At 40.8% G+C, this 13,144-nt stretch overlaps 1 protein-coding gene across 1 annotated transcript in view; it reads left to right on the top strand.

Annotated features, from left to right (window-relative positions):
- Positions 1 to 13,144, top strand: part of LOC142596490 (potassium/sodium hyperpolarization-activated cyclic nucleotide-gated channel 1-like) — a 221,175-nt gene that overhangs the window by 47,638 nt on the left and 160,393 nt on the right. Inside the window, exon 2 of the mRNA XM_075725613.1 lies at positions 420 to 843. Within this exon, the coding sequence (XP_075581728.1) occupies positions 420 to 843 (424 nt within the window). The remainder of the gene's footprint in view (positions 1 to 419; positions 844 to 13,144) is intronic.

Genomic DNA, 13,144 nt, shown 5'->3' with positions numbered 1-13,144 from the left:
TAGTTTTAGTCATATAAACACACTAATAGTTTTTGACAGGAGTCCGGAGAAGTCTACTGAGTGCCACACATGTACATCTTCCAGATATGCCATGGAGTAATAAGCCATGGTACTGTCTTTATCCTAGATGCATATTCTTGAGAAGGAAAGCACATAATGAAATGTATTAATTACTTTGTCTTCTCTACTGACTGCGAATATATTGAATGAGTTAAAACAATAAGTGTTTTCTTAGCATTAACAAAATGTTTTATCTCTATACAAAAGCATATTATAATTACTAACCTCATTTGGACAAAACTGACACTGAGTTTCAGTACTGTAATTAATTTGTATAGAACCAAAAATGTACTTGAGGTAAAGAAATGGCTTGATAGAGACCACATTACATCAACTGTTCTCTTTCTTCCTTTTTTTAGGTTTTACTGGGACTTAATCATGCTCATAATGATGGTTGGAAACCTTGTTATTATACCGGTTGGAATCACATTCTTCACAGAACAAACAACAACACCATGGATTATTTTCAATGTGGCATCAGACACTGTTTTTCTGTTGGACTTGATCATGAATTTTAGAACTGGGACTGTAAATGAAGACAGTTCTGAAATAATACTGGACCCTAAAATTATTAAGATTAATTACTTAAAAAGCTGGTTTGTGGTTGACTTTATCTCATCAATACCAGTGGATTATATCTTTCTCATTGTAGAAAAAGGAATGGATTCGGAGGTTTACAAGACAGCAAGAGCACTTCGTATTGTGAGATTTACAAAAATCCTCAGCCTGTTACGTTTACTACGCCTTTCAAGACTGATTAGATACATACACCAGTGGGAAGAGGTAAGATATATACGGTTATACATATATATGGTATGTAATTACATACAGGTGCTAGTAGAAAAGCCTTGTTGGAAAAATGCACAAAGGAGTAACCATCTTCTGTCTGCTAACCACAGAGACCAAAAATATCTTTGGGACCATCAGCACAATGAGCATGGATGGGCTCCTTTTGAGAATATTAGAAATTTTAGCAACCACCTAAATCTGCATTTGAGTTTGGTGACTAGCACTTAGACTTATGAAGTTAATACTCTTGTAATCACAGAGAACTTCATATTTTTCTATTTCAGGAGAAATTGAAACCATTTATAATTGAGTAGATTTCCTAGAACACTCATTGTTTGAAGGCTATATGTAGGCTGAATATATTGAATGCTGACCTTCTTCATAAAAAATGGGTAGTTCAAATTTTGAGTCATTTCCTTCTAAACTATCAACTCCACTATTTCCAGACGTGACCTTATGCTGCCTGCCAATTTGGCATGGTGACGTTTCCAGGAAATTATGGCATTCCCTAATTTGGCATGCTCATGGCTAGGAAGTGTTCAATGCTTTAATGCACATAGCACCATGATTCAGCCATTTCATTTCTTGCCTGTCCCCATTTCTGTAGTTCTAAATATCATAATATGTTTTAAAAGGAAGTGCTAAACACATGGGAAAAATAATTGCTGTTTTCTAAACCTTTCTTGCAGCAAGTGTAATGGGAATTATTTTGTAAAGCATTTTCACAGAAGCACTGTTAAAATAGATTTGCATAAATTTATTTACCTATTTTAATAAAGATTTATTTGATTGAATATTGAAGGATTATTTGGTACCATTTCTGGTGCTTTTTCTGCTGGTTATCTCCCTTTTAAAGTATTATGTTCACTTTCCAGTTTAATAGAAACCTAAATGCAAAGCCGTCTCACAAATAATGTCAGATTATATTTAAAAATGGCATGATGCTGGATGATACTAAGTATCAAAGACTAATAAATTTACAGTTGTTTCTCAAAACCCTCCTGAAATAGGTAATTATTTTTTATTACTGTATTTTGTAAATTCTACTTCTTTTTGCCTCCCTGTAATGCAGTGTAACTACATTTTTGACACAGAAATAGAACACTGCAGTTTTGTACTCAGTTTAACCAAGGCAAATGATTAAGCATATCTTGCAGTTTTACCATAAAGCTGTGCTTTTGTCTCTGTGTTTTACAGAGAGACAACCTTCTGAAATGTGTTCACATTATTTTCTGGCAGCTTGAGTTAATAGCTTGCCAATATAAAGCCCTACTAAGCAGAGAAATTAATACTTTTTTTCCCCTCCCATCTGTTGTCAAAATCTGCGTCCAGCTCTGGGGCCCTCAGCACAGGAAAGACATGGACCTGTTGGAGCAGGTCCAGAGGAGGGCCACAAAAATGATCAGAGGGATGGAACATGTCTCGTATGAGGCCAGGCTGAGAGAGTTGGGGTTGTTCAGTTGTAGAGCGTGATGTCTCCCCTGAGCCTCCTTTCCTCCAGGCTAAACAACCCCAGTACCCTCAGCCGCTCCTCATAAGACTTGGTCTCTAGACCCTTCACCAGCTTTGTTGCCCTTTTCTGAACACACTCCAGCACCTCAATGTCTTTCTTGTATTGAGGGGCCCAAAACTAAACACAGTATTCCAGGTGCGGCCTCACCAGCGCCGAGTACAGGGGAACAATCACCTCCCTGCTCCTGCTGGCCACACTATTCCTGATACAGGCCAGGATGCTGTTGGCCTTCTTGGCCACCTGGGCACACTGCTGGCTCATGTTCAGCCGGCTGTCAACCAGCACCCCCAGGTCCTTTTCAGCCAGGCAGCTTTCCAGCCACTCTTCCCCAAACCTGCAGTGTTGCATGGGGTTGTTGTGACCCAAGTGCAGGACCCGGCACTTGGCCTTGTTGAACCTCATACAGTTGGCCTTGGCCCATCTATCCAGCCTGTCCAGATCCCTCTGTAGAGCCTTTCTACCCTCAAGCATATCAACACTCCTGCCCTGGTCACCTTGTCATAGAAGGAGATCAGGTTAATCAAGCAGGACCGGCCTTTCATAAACCCATGCTGCTGGGCCTGATCACCTGTACTTGCCATGTGATGGCACTCAGGATGATCTGCTCCATAACCTTCCCCAGCACTGAGGTCAGACTGACAGGCCTGTAGTTCCCTGGATCCTCCTTCTGGCCCTTCCTGTAGATGGGCATCACATTTGCTAACCTCCAGTCAACTGGGACCTCACCGGTTAGCCAGGACTGGTCTTAAAGTATTGAAAGTGGCTTGGTGAGCACTTCCGCCAGCTCCCTCAGCACCCTTGGGTGGATCCCATCCGTCCCCATAGACTTGTGTGTGTGTCTAAGTGGTGTAGCAGGTCACTAACCATTTCCCCTTGGATTATGGGGGCTTCATTCTGCTCCCTGTCCCTTTCTTCCAGCTTAGGGAGCTGGGTACCCCAAGAGCAGCTGGTCTGACTGTTAAAGACTAAGGCAAAGAAAGCATTAAGTACCTCCGCCTTTTCCTCATCCTCTGTCAACCAGGCCCCTTGTTGTGGTTTAGCCCCTGTCAGCAATCAAGGACCACACAGCCACTTGCTCACCCTCCCCCCTCCAGTGTGTTGGGGGAGAGAAGGGCAAAAGTAAGAAAACTTGCGGGTTGAGATAAGAACAGTTTAATAATTGAAATAAAATAATAATAGTAATAAAATTGTAATGAAAAGAAGAAGAATGAGAAAGATAAAAACAAAACCCAGGGAAAAAAAAAAGTGATGCAACTGCTCACAACCTGCTGACCGATGCCCAGCCTCTCCCTGAGCAGCAATCACTGCCCTCTGGCCAACCCCCCCCCAGTTTCTATACTGAGCATGACGCCATATGGTATGGAATAGCCCTTTGGGCAGTTTGGGTCAGCTGTCCTGGCTGTGCCCCCTCCCAGCTTCTTGTGCACCTGGCAGGGCATGGGAAGCTGAAAAGTCCTTGACTAGCATAAGCAGTACTTAGCAACAACTAAACCATCAGTGTGTTATCAGCATTCTTCTCATCCTAAATCCAAAACACAGCACTATGCCAGCTACTAGGAAGAAAATTAACTCTATCCCAGCCGAAACCAGGACAGCCCTGAATCGGCCAAAGTCTGCCCTCTGGAAGTCCAAGGTAGCAGTTCTGCTAACCCCTCTCCTTACTTCTCCAAGAATTGAAAACTCTATCATTTCATGATCGCTGTGCCCAAGACAGCCTCCAACCATCACATCACCCACAAGTCCTTCTCTGTTTGCAAACAACAGGTCCAGTGGAGTGCCTTCCCTAGTTGGCTCACTCACCAACTGTGTCAGGAAGTTATCTTCCACACACTCCAGGAACCTCCTAGACTATTTCCTCTCTGCTCTATTGTATTTCCAGCAGACATCTGGTAGGTTGAAGTCCCCCATGAGTCATGAGACTTCTCCCACCTGCTTAGAATATTTCGTCTGCTTCTTCATCCTGGTTGGGCAGTCTATAACAGACTCCCACCGTGATATCTGCCTTGCTGGCCTTCCCCCTGATTCTTACCCATAAACACTCGACCCTTTCATCACCATCATCGAGCTCTTGACAATCAAACCACTCCCTAACATACAGGGCTACCCCACTGGCTCTCCTTCCCTGCCTATCCCTTCTGAAGAGCTTATAGCCATCCAGTGCAGCACTCCAGTCATGAGAGTCGTCCCACCACGTTTCTGTGATGGCAACTATGTCATAGTTTTCCAACTGCACAATGGCTTCCAGCTCCTCCTGTTTGTTGCCCATGCTGCGTGCATTGGTGTAGATGCACTTCAGTTGGGCTATTGATCCCACCACCTTTTTTTGGGAAGAAACCCTTATTCCTATGTGACCATTCTCAGGCACTTCCCTGGTTTCTAACACATCCATATCCCTTGCATCATTGCTGCTGTGTTCTGATGTTCTCAGAGTATTTCTAAAGTAGCAGATGAAGAATGATTAAGTAGGATTCTACCTCTTCACAATGTTTTCCATGGCAGATCAAGTATTTGTACTTGAAAAACAGTTATGTATTCTGCGTTATGTACTTTGAAAGAATTACCATAGATTTCTCGGATATGGGGAGAAGAGGTCATTAGCTCACTAGTGTTGGTTGATGAACACTGCTATGTGTACCCGAGAGTACTGAGGGAGCTGGCAGAGGAGCTTGCCAAGCCACTTTCCATCATCTATCAGCAGTCCTGGTTAACAGGGAAGGTCCCTGATGACTGGAGGCTTGCCAACGTGACGCCCATCTACAAGAAGGGCCGGAAGGAGGACCCGGGAAACTACAGGCCTGTCAGCCTGACCTCGGTGCCGGGGAAGATTATGGAGAGGTTCATATTGAGTGAACTCAACAGGCAAGTGCAGATCAACCAGGGGATCAGGCCCAGCCAGCATGGGTTCATGAAAGGCAGGTCCTGCTTGACCAACCTGATCTCCTTCTATGACCTGGTGACCCGCCTGGTGGATGAAGGAAAGGCTGTGGATGTCATTTACCAGGACTTTAGCAAAGCTTTTGACACCGTCTGCCATAGCATTCTCCTTGGGAAGCTGGCAGCTCATGGCTTGGACAGGTGTACTCTTTGCTGGGTAAAAAACTGGTTGGGTGGCCGAGCCCAGAGAGTAGTTGTAAATGGAGTTAAGTCCAGTTGGCAGCCGGTCACGAGCGGTGTCCCCCAGGGCTCTGTTTTGGGGCCAGCCTTGTTTAATATATTTATCAATGATCTGATTGAGTGCACCCTCAGTAAGTTTGCAGATGACACCAAACTGGGTGGGAGTGTCGATCTGCTGGAGGGTAGGATGGCCCTGCAGAGGGACCTGGACAGGCTGGACCGATGGGCCAAGGCCAACTGGATGAGGTTCAACAAGGCCAAATGCCGGGTCCTGCACTTGGGTCACAACAACCCCATGCAACACTGCAGGCTTGGGGAAGAGTGGCTGGAAAGCTGCCTGGCCGAAAAGGACCTGGGGGTGCTGGTCGACAGCCAGCTGAACATGAGCCAGCAGTGTGCCCAGGTGGCCAAGAAGGCCAACAGCATCCTGGCCTGTATCAGGAATAGTGTGGCCAGCAGGAGCAGGGAGGTGATTGTTCCCCTGTGCTTGGCGCTGGTGAGGCCGCACCTGGAATACTGTGTCCAGTTTTGGGCCCCTCAATACAAGAAAGACATTGAGGTGCTGGAGTGTGTTCAGAAAAGGGCAACAAAGCTGGTGAAGGGTCTAGAGACCAAGTCTTATGAGGAGCGGCTGAGGGAACTGGGGTGGTTTAGCCTGGAGAAGAGGAGGCTGAGGGGAGACCTTATTGCTCTCTACAACTACCTGAAAGGAGGTTGTAGTGAGGTGGGTGTTGGTCTCTTCTCCCAAGTAGTTAGCGATAGGACGAGAGGAAATGGGCTCAAGCTGCGCCAGGGGAGGTTTAGATTGGATATTAGGAAAAATTTCTTTACTGAAAGAGTGGTCAAGCATTGGAACAGGCTGCCCAGAGAGGTGGTGGAGTCACCATCCCTGGAAGTGTTCAAAAAATGGGTAGATGTGGCACTTTGGGACATGGTTTAGTCTAGTCTACCCTTGATTCGTTTAGAGTAGACTTGGTAGTGTAGGTGAATGGTCGGACTGGATGATCTTAAAGGTCTTTTCCAACCTAAACAATTCTATGATTCTATGATTCTATGTATGTAGAACAAAATCAATTACAGTAACTCTTAAATGTATAGAGATGTATCAAAGTCATCAGCTGATTTGGCCAATTGCTAGACTTTCAATCTTCTACTTCTATGTCTAGTTTAGAAAAAATATTTTTTACCAGTGATTAAAGCACATTTTAATAAGCCTTTTATCCTTAAATGCTCAATGTGAAGTTTTATGATAATGCATAGAAAAGCATGTTTCTCTAGGAGCTTGGTGATTTAATCTGCCTCTTGGTTGAAAGTGTGATGAGATAAACTATCAGTAACTGAAAAATGCTAAAAGGTGGTCTAACATGGACACAGATCTGCTGCTTCGGTAACTAATGAGTATAAGAACAAACAGTGAGCCAAAATGGCTCAGAAAAAATGGAGTATTATATTTAAAAAGCTAAGGTAAAATCTGCACACCTTCAGAACAATGCCTGACATGGCATATCTTTTATTTTATACAGTTCTTCAAAATGTATTTCTACCCTAAATAACAGCTTTGTAATTCATAGTGTGCTCTTTGCTGGCATGTAAAAATATTGTACTCTCCCTGTTAGCCATGGTAAGTGCACCAGCATCAGTAAAGGCTGCTATTCTATCTGTTGTAAGTTAATGTTTCTTTCACTGTTTACAATTTCTTCCACTGAAATCCACTTTCAAATGCAGTTTCTATTGGATTGTGATCTCTCCTGTGACCTTGGGTGATTTTGCCTGTACCATGTACCGTCACCAACTTTTTGTGGGGTTTTTTTCCCAAAAATGACATCTATTCAGGATTCCTGATTTGCCACATCTTTCCTTGATTCCTTGAAGCAGTGAGGTATGACCTATATGAAAGTGGACTTCCAAATCTGAGATTTCTAAAATCAGTAGACAGCTGAAGATTCCCCTTCCTTCACAGTTGTTTGTTTGCTATGGAGTCCTTGGCATATAAAAATGCATCGTAAGATACAAAGTTACATTGTCCTGTCTCAGCCAATTCCTAGACAGTCAGCACTTTTTAAAATGGTGTCGTGGTTTAGCCCCAGCCAGCAACTAAGCACCACGCAGCCGCTCACTCACTCCCCCTACCCCGATGGGATGGGGGAGAGAATCGGAGGAGTAAGAGTGAGAAACACTCCTGGGTTGAGATAAGAACAGTTTAATAACTGAAATAAAGTAAAATAGTAATGCTAATAGTAACAGTATAATAATGATAATAATAATAATGATATACGAAGCAAGTGATGCACAATGCAATTGCTCACCACCCGCCGACCGATACTCAGACAGTTCCCGAGCAGCGATTGCTGCTCCCTGGCCACCCCCCCCCCCAGATTATATACTGAGCATGACATCAACTGGTATGGAATACCCCTTTGGTCAGTTTGGATCAACTATTCTGGCTGTGCCCCCTCCCAGCTTCTTGTGCCCCTGGCAGAGCATGGGAAGCTGAAAAGTCCTTGACTAGCATAAGCAGTACTTAGCAACAACTAAACCATCAGTGTGTTATCAGCATTCTTCTCATCCTAAATCCAAAACACAGCACTGTGCCTGCTACTAGGAAGAAAATTAACTCTATCCCAGCCGAAACCAGGACACAGTGGTAAGTTAAGGCTCTGGGATAATTAGAGCTGGCATTTTCTGCAAATATATGCTTTCAACAGAGGATGCCAATTCATGGCTGCCAATAATAATAATAATAATAATAATTCAAAAAGAAAAGTGTGATGGTACCAATGGCAGCTCTTTAGTGAGGAAAAACCTTCTCAGATCTGAATATTTTTCATCAAAGCATGGAGGAGAGAGAGAGAAAGAGATGCCAAAAAGGATAATGTTCAGTAAATGAGAGAACTCATCTAGAGCATAGGAGAATCAGATAAAGCCCTGCCTGGCTACGCTCCTATAATCCCTAGGGAGTGGTTCAAATTATCAGATTACTATCTAGTCCCTTTTTGATCTGTTGAAGCAGTTCCATTTTGTTCACTAGGCAACTATTTAGGAAATAATTCATCTATTTCTTATCTCACATAAGTGGTCAGGCCTCCAGGCTGCTCCGTGAGAAATGCCTCACTATTATTTTTTTTTTCTGTTGCAAAAATGTCTTGGACCTGTTACAGTGCACATAGGAATGTGTCTGTGTTTTGTTTGAAGTTGTAGAGGCTTTGGGGATAAGGAGAACCTTTCCTGCTCATTCCTAAAGATAAGCAGATGTTATGTCTGCATCCTATTCCAAAATTTCAGTATCAAATTGAAACTAGTATGTTTAATAATTTTCTGTACTGGTGTTTCTGTCTTATTTCCATTGAAATTTAACTTTTCTCCATTTGCCTTCCTGAGCCTTGCCAGTTGTCATATTACTCTAAGGTGGTTATAACCACTGGTGACAGAAGAGGTGGAAGCAGTTGCTTTTAAAGTGTCAGTGCTGGCAGCTCATGAAAAGATAATATTAACAGTGCTACAAAACAGCTGCTCATTGCTGGGAAAATGGTCAATGCCAATGCACTAATAATTCTGTTTCTATTATTAGTGAACTCTGTAAAGTGACCAGGCTTTTTGATGTATGTTGTAATGGAATGTTTGCTTACTAATAGCCCTTCATATCTAAGCAAATTGATATCCAGATAAATTTAATCATCATATTTTCAAAAGTGTTCTTAGTTCCATTGAGTTTGATATTATTTGATTGCTGGTACAAAAGAGACAGAGCGTATAAATATATTTATAACTTTGAAAAGTCAGAAAAGAGTCCATCTGCTTTCTTCAGCCTACAGCTAGAAAAAAGAATCAGGAGACTTGCTTCAACCACTATTATTGGGAAATATGTCCACAATCCACCACAATCCTTACAGCAGCTTTGACTGCTCTGTTTTCCTTTTTCTCCCCCCTTCCCCCCACCTTTCCAGTTATTGCCTTATTTTCTCCCTAATTTTTTTTTCCTGGTAGGAGGCAATGCTATTTTGTTAGCTCAAAGCTCATTTTGTCATTTTTGAGCTCAAAGGTAAATATGTTAGCTTGGAAAAATAAATTAGAGGAATTTCTCTTTATTTATCTACAGGTAAGAGATATATACATATGTTGTGTGTGTATGTTTGTGTAGGTCTAGAGTTGCAATCTAACCATGAGGAAAGACAATATAGGAACAATTTATTTATGACTCTTTGATACTGATGGATTTCCCAATGCGGATTTGCAATTATTTATTAGTTCAGTACACTCTGAATGAAGTTATTCACTTTCACTTCTCAAAGCCATTGGTTTTTGTATGTAGATGAGGATGGCAAAGAAACCTCAATGAATGTAGGTAGGACCACAATTTTATATGTTCAGGATGTGAATTGAAGAGACAACAGATACAGTTGCACGACAGTCTCTTGTTCAGCAATTCTGTTCTGTGAAGGATTCTATGATTCTATGATTCTATGATTCTATGATTCTATGATTTTGACATTTTTCTTTGCTTCAGTAAAGAACAAAATATGGTAATGTCAAATTTACCAACAGGAAGAATCAAGAAGAATATTCTTCAATTAAGCTAGAATATTTTATGTTGACAAAATCAAAACATTTTCATTTCACCTTTATTTTTCATTTGCATTATTATATATAAAGCTGTTACAATTTTAGTTTTAATTAGGAGACAGGATATTTCAGCATTGTCAACTCCTTAACTTCCCCCTTGCTCCTCCTCCAGAAAATGTTGGAAGAAGTGGTGTTCTTTCATTTCCAAAGAAATGTGATTCCCAATATGAAACAATTTTGTAATTTATTATCAGATCTACTACTGAGTCACATACAATTATATAAACCATAACAGATTTTTATGCAGACTAAGATTGGTGACCAGGCATTTGCTGAAATATGATGACTCATTTTCAGGAACAGATAAACCTGGCATTATACTGCCTGGAACAGTTTTGATGCTGTCTGGCTTTTACTTTTCAATTACAGCATATGGTATTTAATACTTTTCTCATCTTAAGGTCTATATACCTTCTCTGCTCTTTGCAATAGTAAAAAGCTAATAATACGGAAAGCACAAAATTTACCATGGAAATGATATTTAGGGAGAACTCATGATACCCAATATTTATGCCATTATTTGTCCCAAGGAATTTGTTGCTCATAGATATCTGAGCATGCATTATTGTAACTTGATGTGGGATTTTGTTATTTGAAGTCTGGATATGTGAATGAGTATGATTAAGAAAGTATTGGTGTTTCACTTCATTCATTTTCATAACAGATTATTCCTTTCCTAAGTTTTGGATTTTTTTTCTTTTTTCCAATTACTCAATTAATACTGCAGCCTCTCAAAAAAAGAATTCTCTGGGCCATTACTGTTATTAACAGGGACATAAAATAACAGATTTTGATACCTAAGGCTTAGCATTATCAAGTGCTACTCATTGGTATTTATCTTCTGGAATCCAGAATACCTTGCTCAAGACCTAAGTTCCCTGTATGGCATATGAGGAAAGTACCCCATAGATGCAACTTTCAGAACAGGATTCAAAGCAATCCTAAAAGCTGTGCCCCCAAATGCATACATTCACCTTGACCAAGATGCAGTTGGGTAAATAATATAAAACACAGAGGCCGGAGTAGTGTAGGATTCTGCCCTTCAATATAGTCTGTACTGTGGTGGTTCAGGCATATGTCCTGTGAGACGGAGGCAGGTCTTTCAGCCTGAAAAGGGGGCCCACCTCCGTCATCATGAAGTAATCAATCTACTAAGCTATTATATAAAAGCTAGGTATATCATTATTAAAACTAGTGCCACTAATAGTCACTTATTAATTCTGTGAGGAGCCAACTCCCAATGGCTTGTATTAGGCTGCTTTGAGAAGGTCTACCAAACTGGCCTTCAGAAAATTAAAAGAAGAAATAGATAGCATTTATTTAAAATACTCAAAATGCTTCAAGCTGAAAGTCAGCATTAAACTGTATGGGCTGTCGCAGAACCTTACATATCTTGATGTTTTATTATCACCTTCAAAGAACCTAAGGAAACAGACAGCAGCTTTAGTGGGAATTTGTCCATCATAAATTTATATGCCAGTTTAGGTTTTATATCATGATCATAACCACAGTGAATTTTATTTCATTTAAAGTGACAACAACAACCCTGCCACCCCATGACTGTGTGGTATTTCTGGAGCATGCTGGAGTGTGCTCTCTGCTCTGTTGTTATTTTTGACTTCACAGCAAATAAGGCTGAAAATGATTTAAAGTTGGTAAATTACGGTTTGTGTTTACCTAAGGTTAAATGTTGTATTTATTAACCCACTGCGCTTTAAATTCAGTCAATTTCTACTTTCCCGTGTTTCCGTTTGACACTAGATATCCCATCATCTAGGTATTATTTTCACATTGCCCTTTAAATTGCATTTGAGTACATTTTATCTGTATGGAACAGGAGGTCACACTATTGTGTGAGCAAAGTATGATTGTATGGGAACTAAACTGGCTGGAAAAAAAATACCTTAGGAAATAAATAGTGCTTCAAAGATGTACATACATAACCAGAGGTATTCCACAGGATCCTGTCCTGGGTCTGTCCAGGTCAGATAAATGCTGTAGGTGTAGGTAATCATACCTTCAGACAGTCTGATCTCTTGGAGTGCTTCTAGCCCATGCTTCCAGGGACGTAATGAGAATCGTGTCCTCAGCCTGAGCTTTGAATTTATCTCTGTCTCTGCTGTTAATCCAAGGTTGGTTTTGAATCTTCATGCTTTTACAGTCTTAAATTTCTTTGCTTCATTATTATGGCAGGAATAGGAATTTTAATGTTTTTATGCCATGCTGTTTGGGTTTTTTTTTCCCTGTTTTCGTTTGTACTCTCCTCTCTGCTCCCTCTTTCACTTTCACCAGGATAGACATTGCATTGGAAGGTAGGAGCTACTGTTGGCTTGTCTTTCTCCTACATTTTGCACAAGCTCCACTGATGTGACATCTCTCTTTGCCATGAGGCTGTGGGCTGTGGGACAGGGTGGAAGCATATGATCTTTGGCTTACAACTGATAAGAGTCAGTGAGAGAGGGTAAGCCTATTTGACTGTGTCTGTAAAGTTTTTGGAAAAATGGACTAGTTACCAGTTGTAAGATCTTTTTTTTAGTAGTTCAATATTCATTTAACACTGAGCTCCATTCGCTCCTCTTAAGCTGCTAAACTAATCCTGAAACGCAGTAACTAAAGATTGATATTTTCTAATTAATAAAATGGAAGCTGTTCATGAAGATAGCAACATGAAAGCATTAGGGAAAATACGTTGTCCTGATTTCTCCACAGTAAACAATTTGGTATCGTTAGACATTTAATATATAAGGCCAAATTTTGTCACATCCATTACTTGAGTCATGAACTTCATCATTCATCAGTTTTACAATAAATGCAATAAAATCTATGTGTTTTGATCTTGTAGAGGAGCAAGTGAAATGGCTATGAATAAACTGAACACACTCATCAGTATTTTCATAGAAGTAACTAAAAAAGTTACATTAGCTCATTAAGAGACATTGGAGAGAATCATATTATCTAGTTTTAGTATTGCCTGATTCAAATGGTTAAACAAAATCTAACCCCCCAAATGATGATATTCTAGTCTAATAATGGATTTAAATACAGTAT

The sequence above is a fragment of the Pelecanus crispus genome, chromosome W (genome assembly GCF_030463565.1).
Source record: "Pelecanus crispus isolate bPelCri1 chromosome W, bPelCri1.pri, whole genome shotgun sequence".
In the NCBI taxonomy this organism is placed as follows: Eukaryota; Metazoa; Chordata; class Aves; order Pelecaniformes; family Pelecanidae; genus Pelecanus; species Pelecanus crispus.
This window is presented reverse-complemented; position numbering and strand designations above follow the sequence as displayed.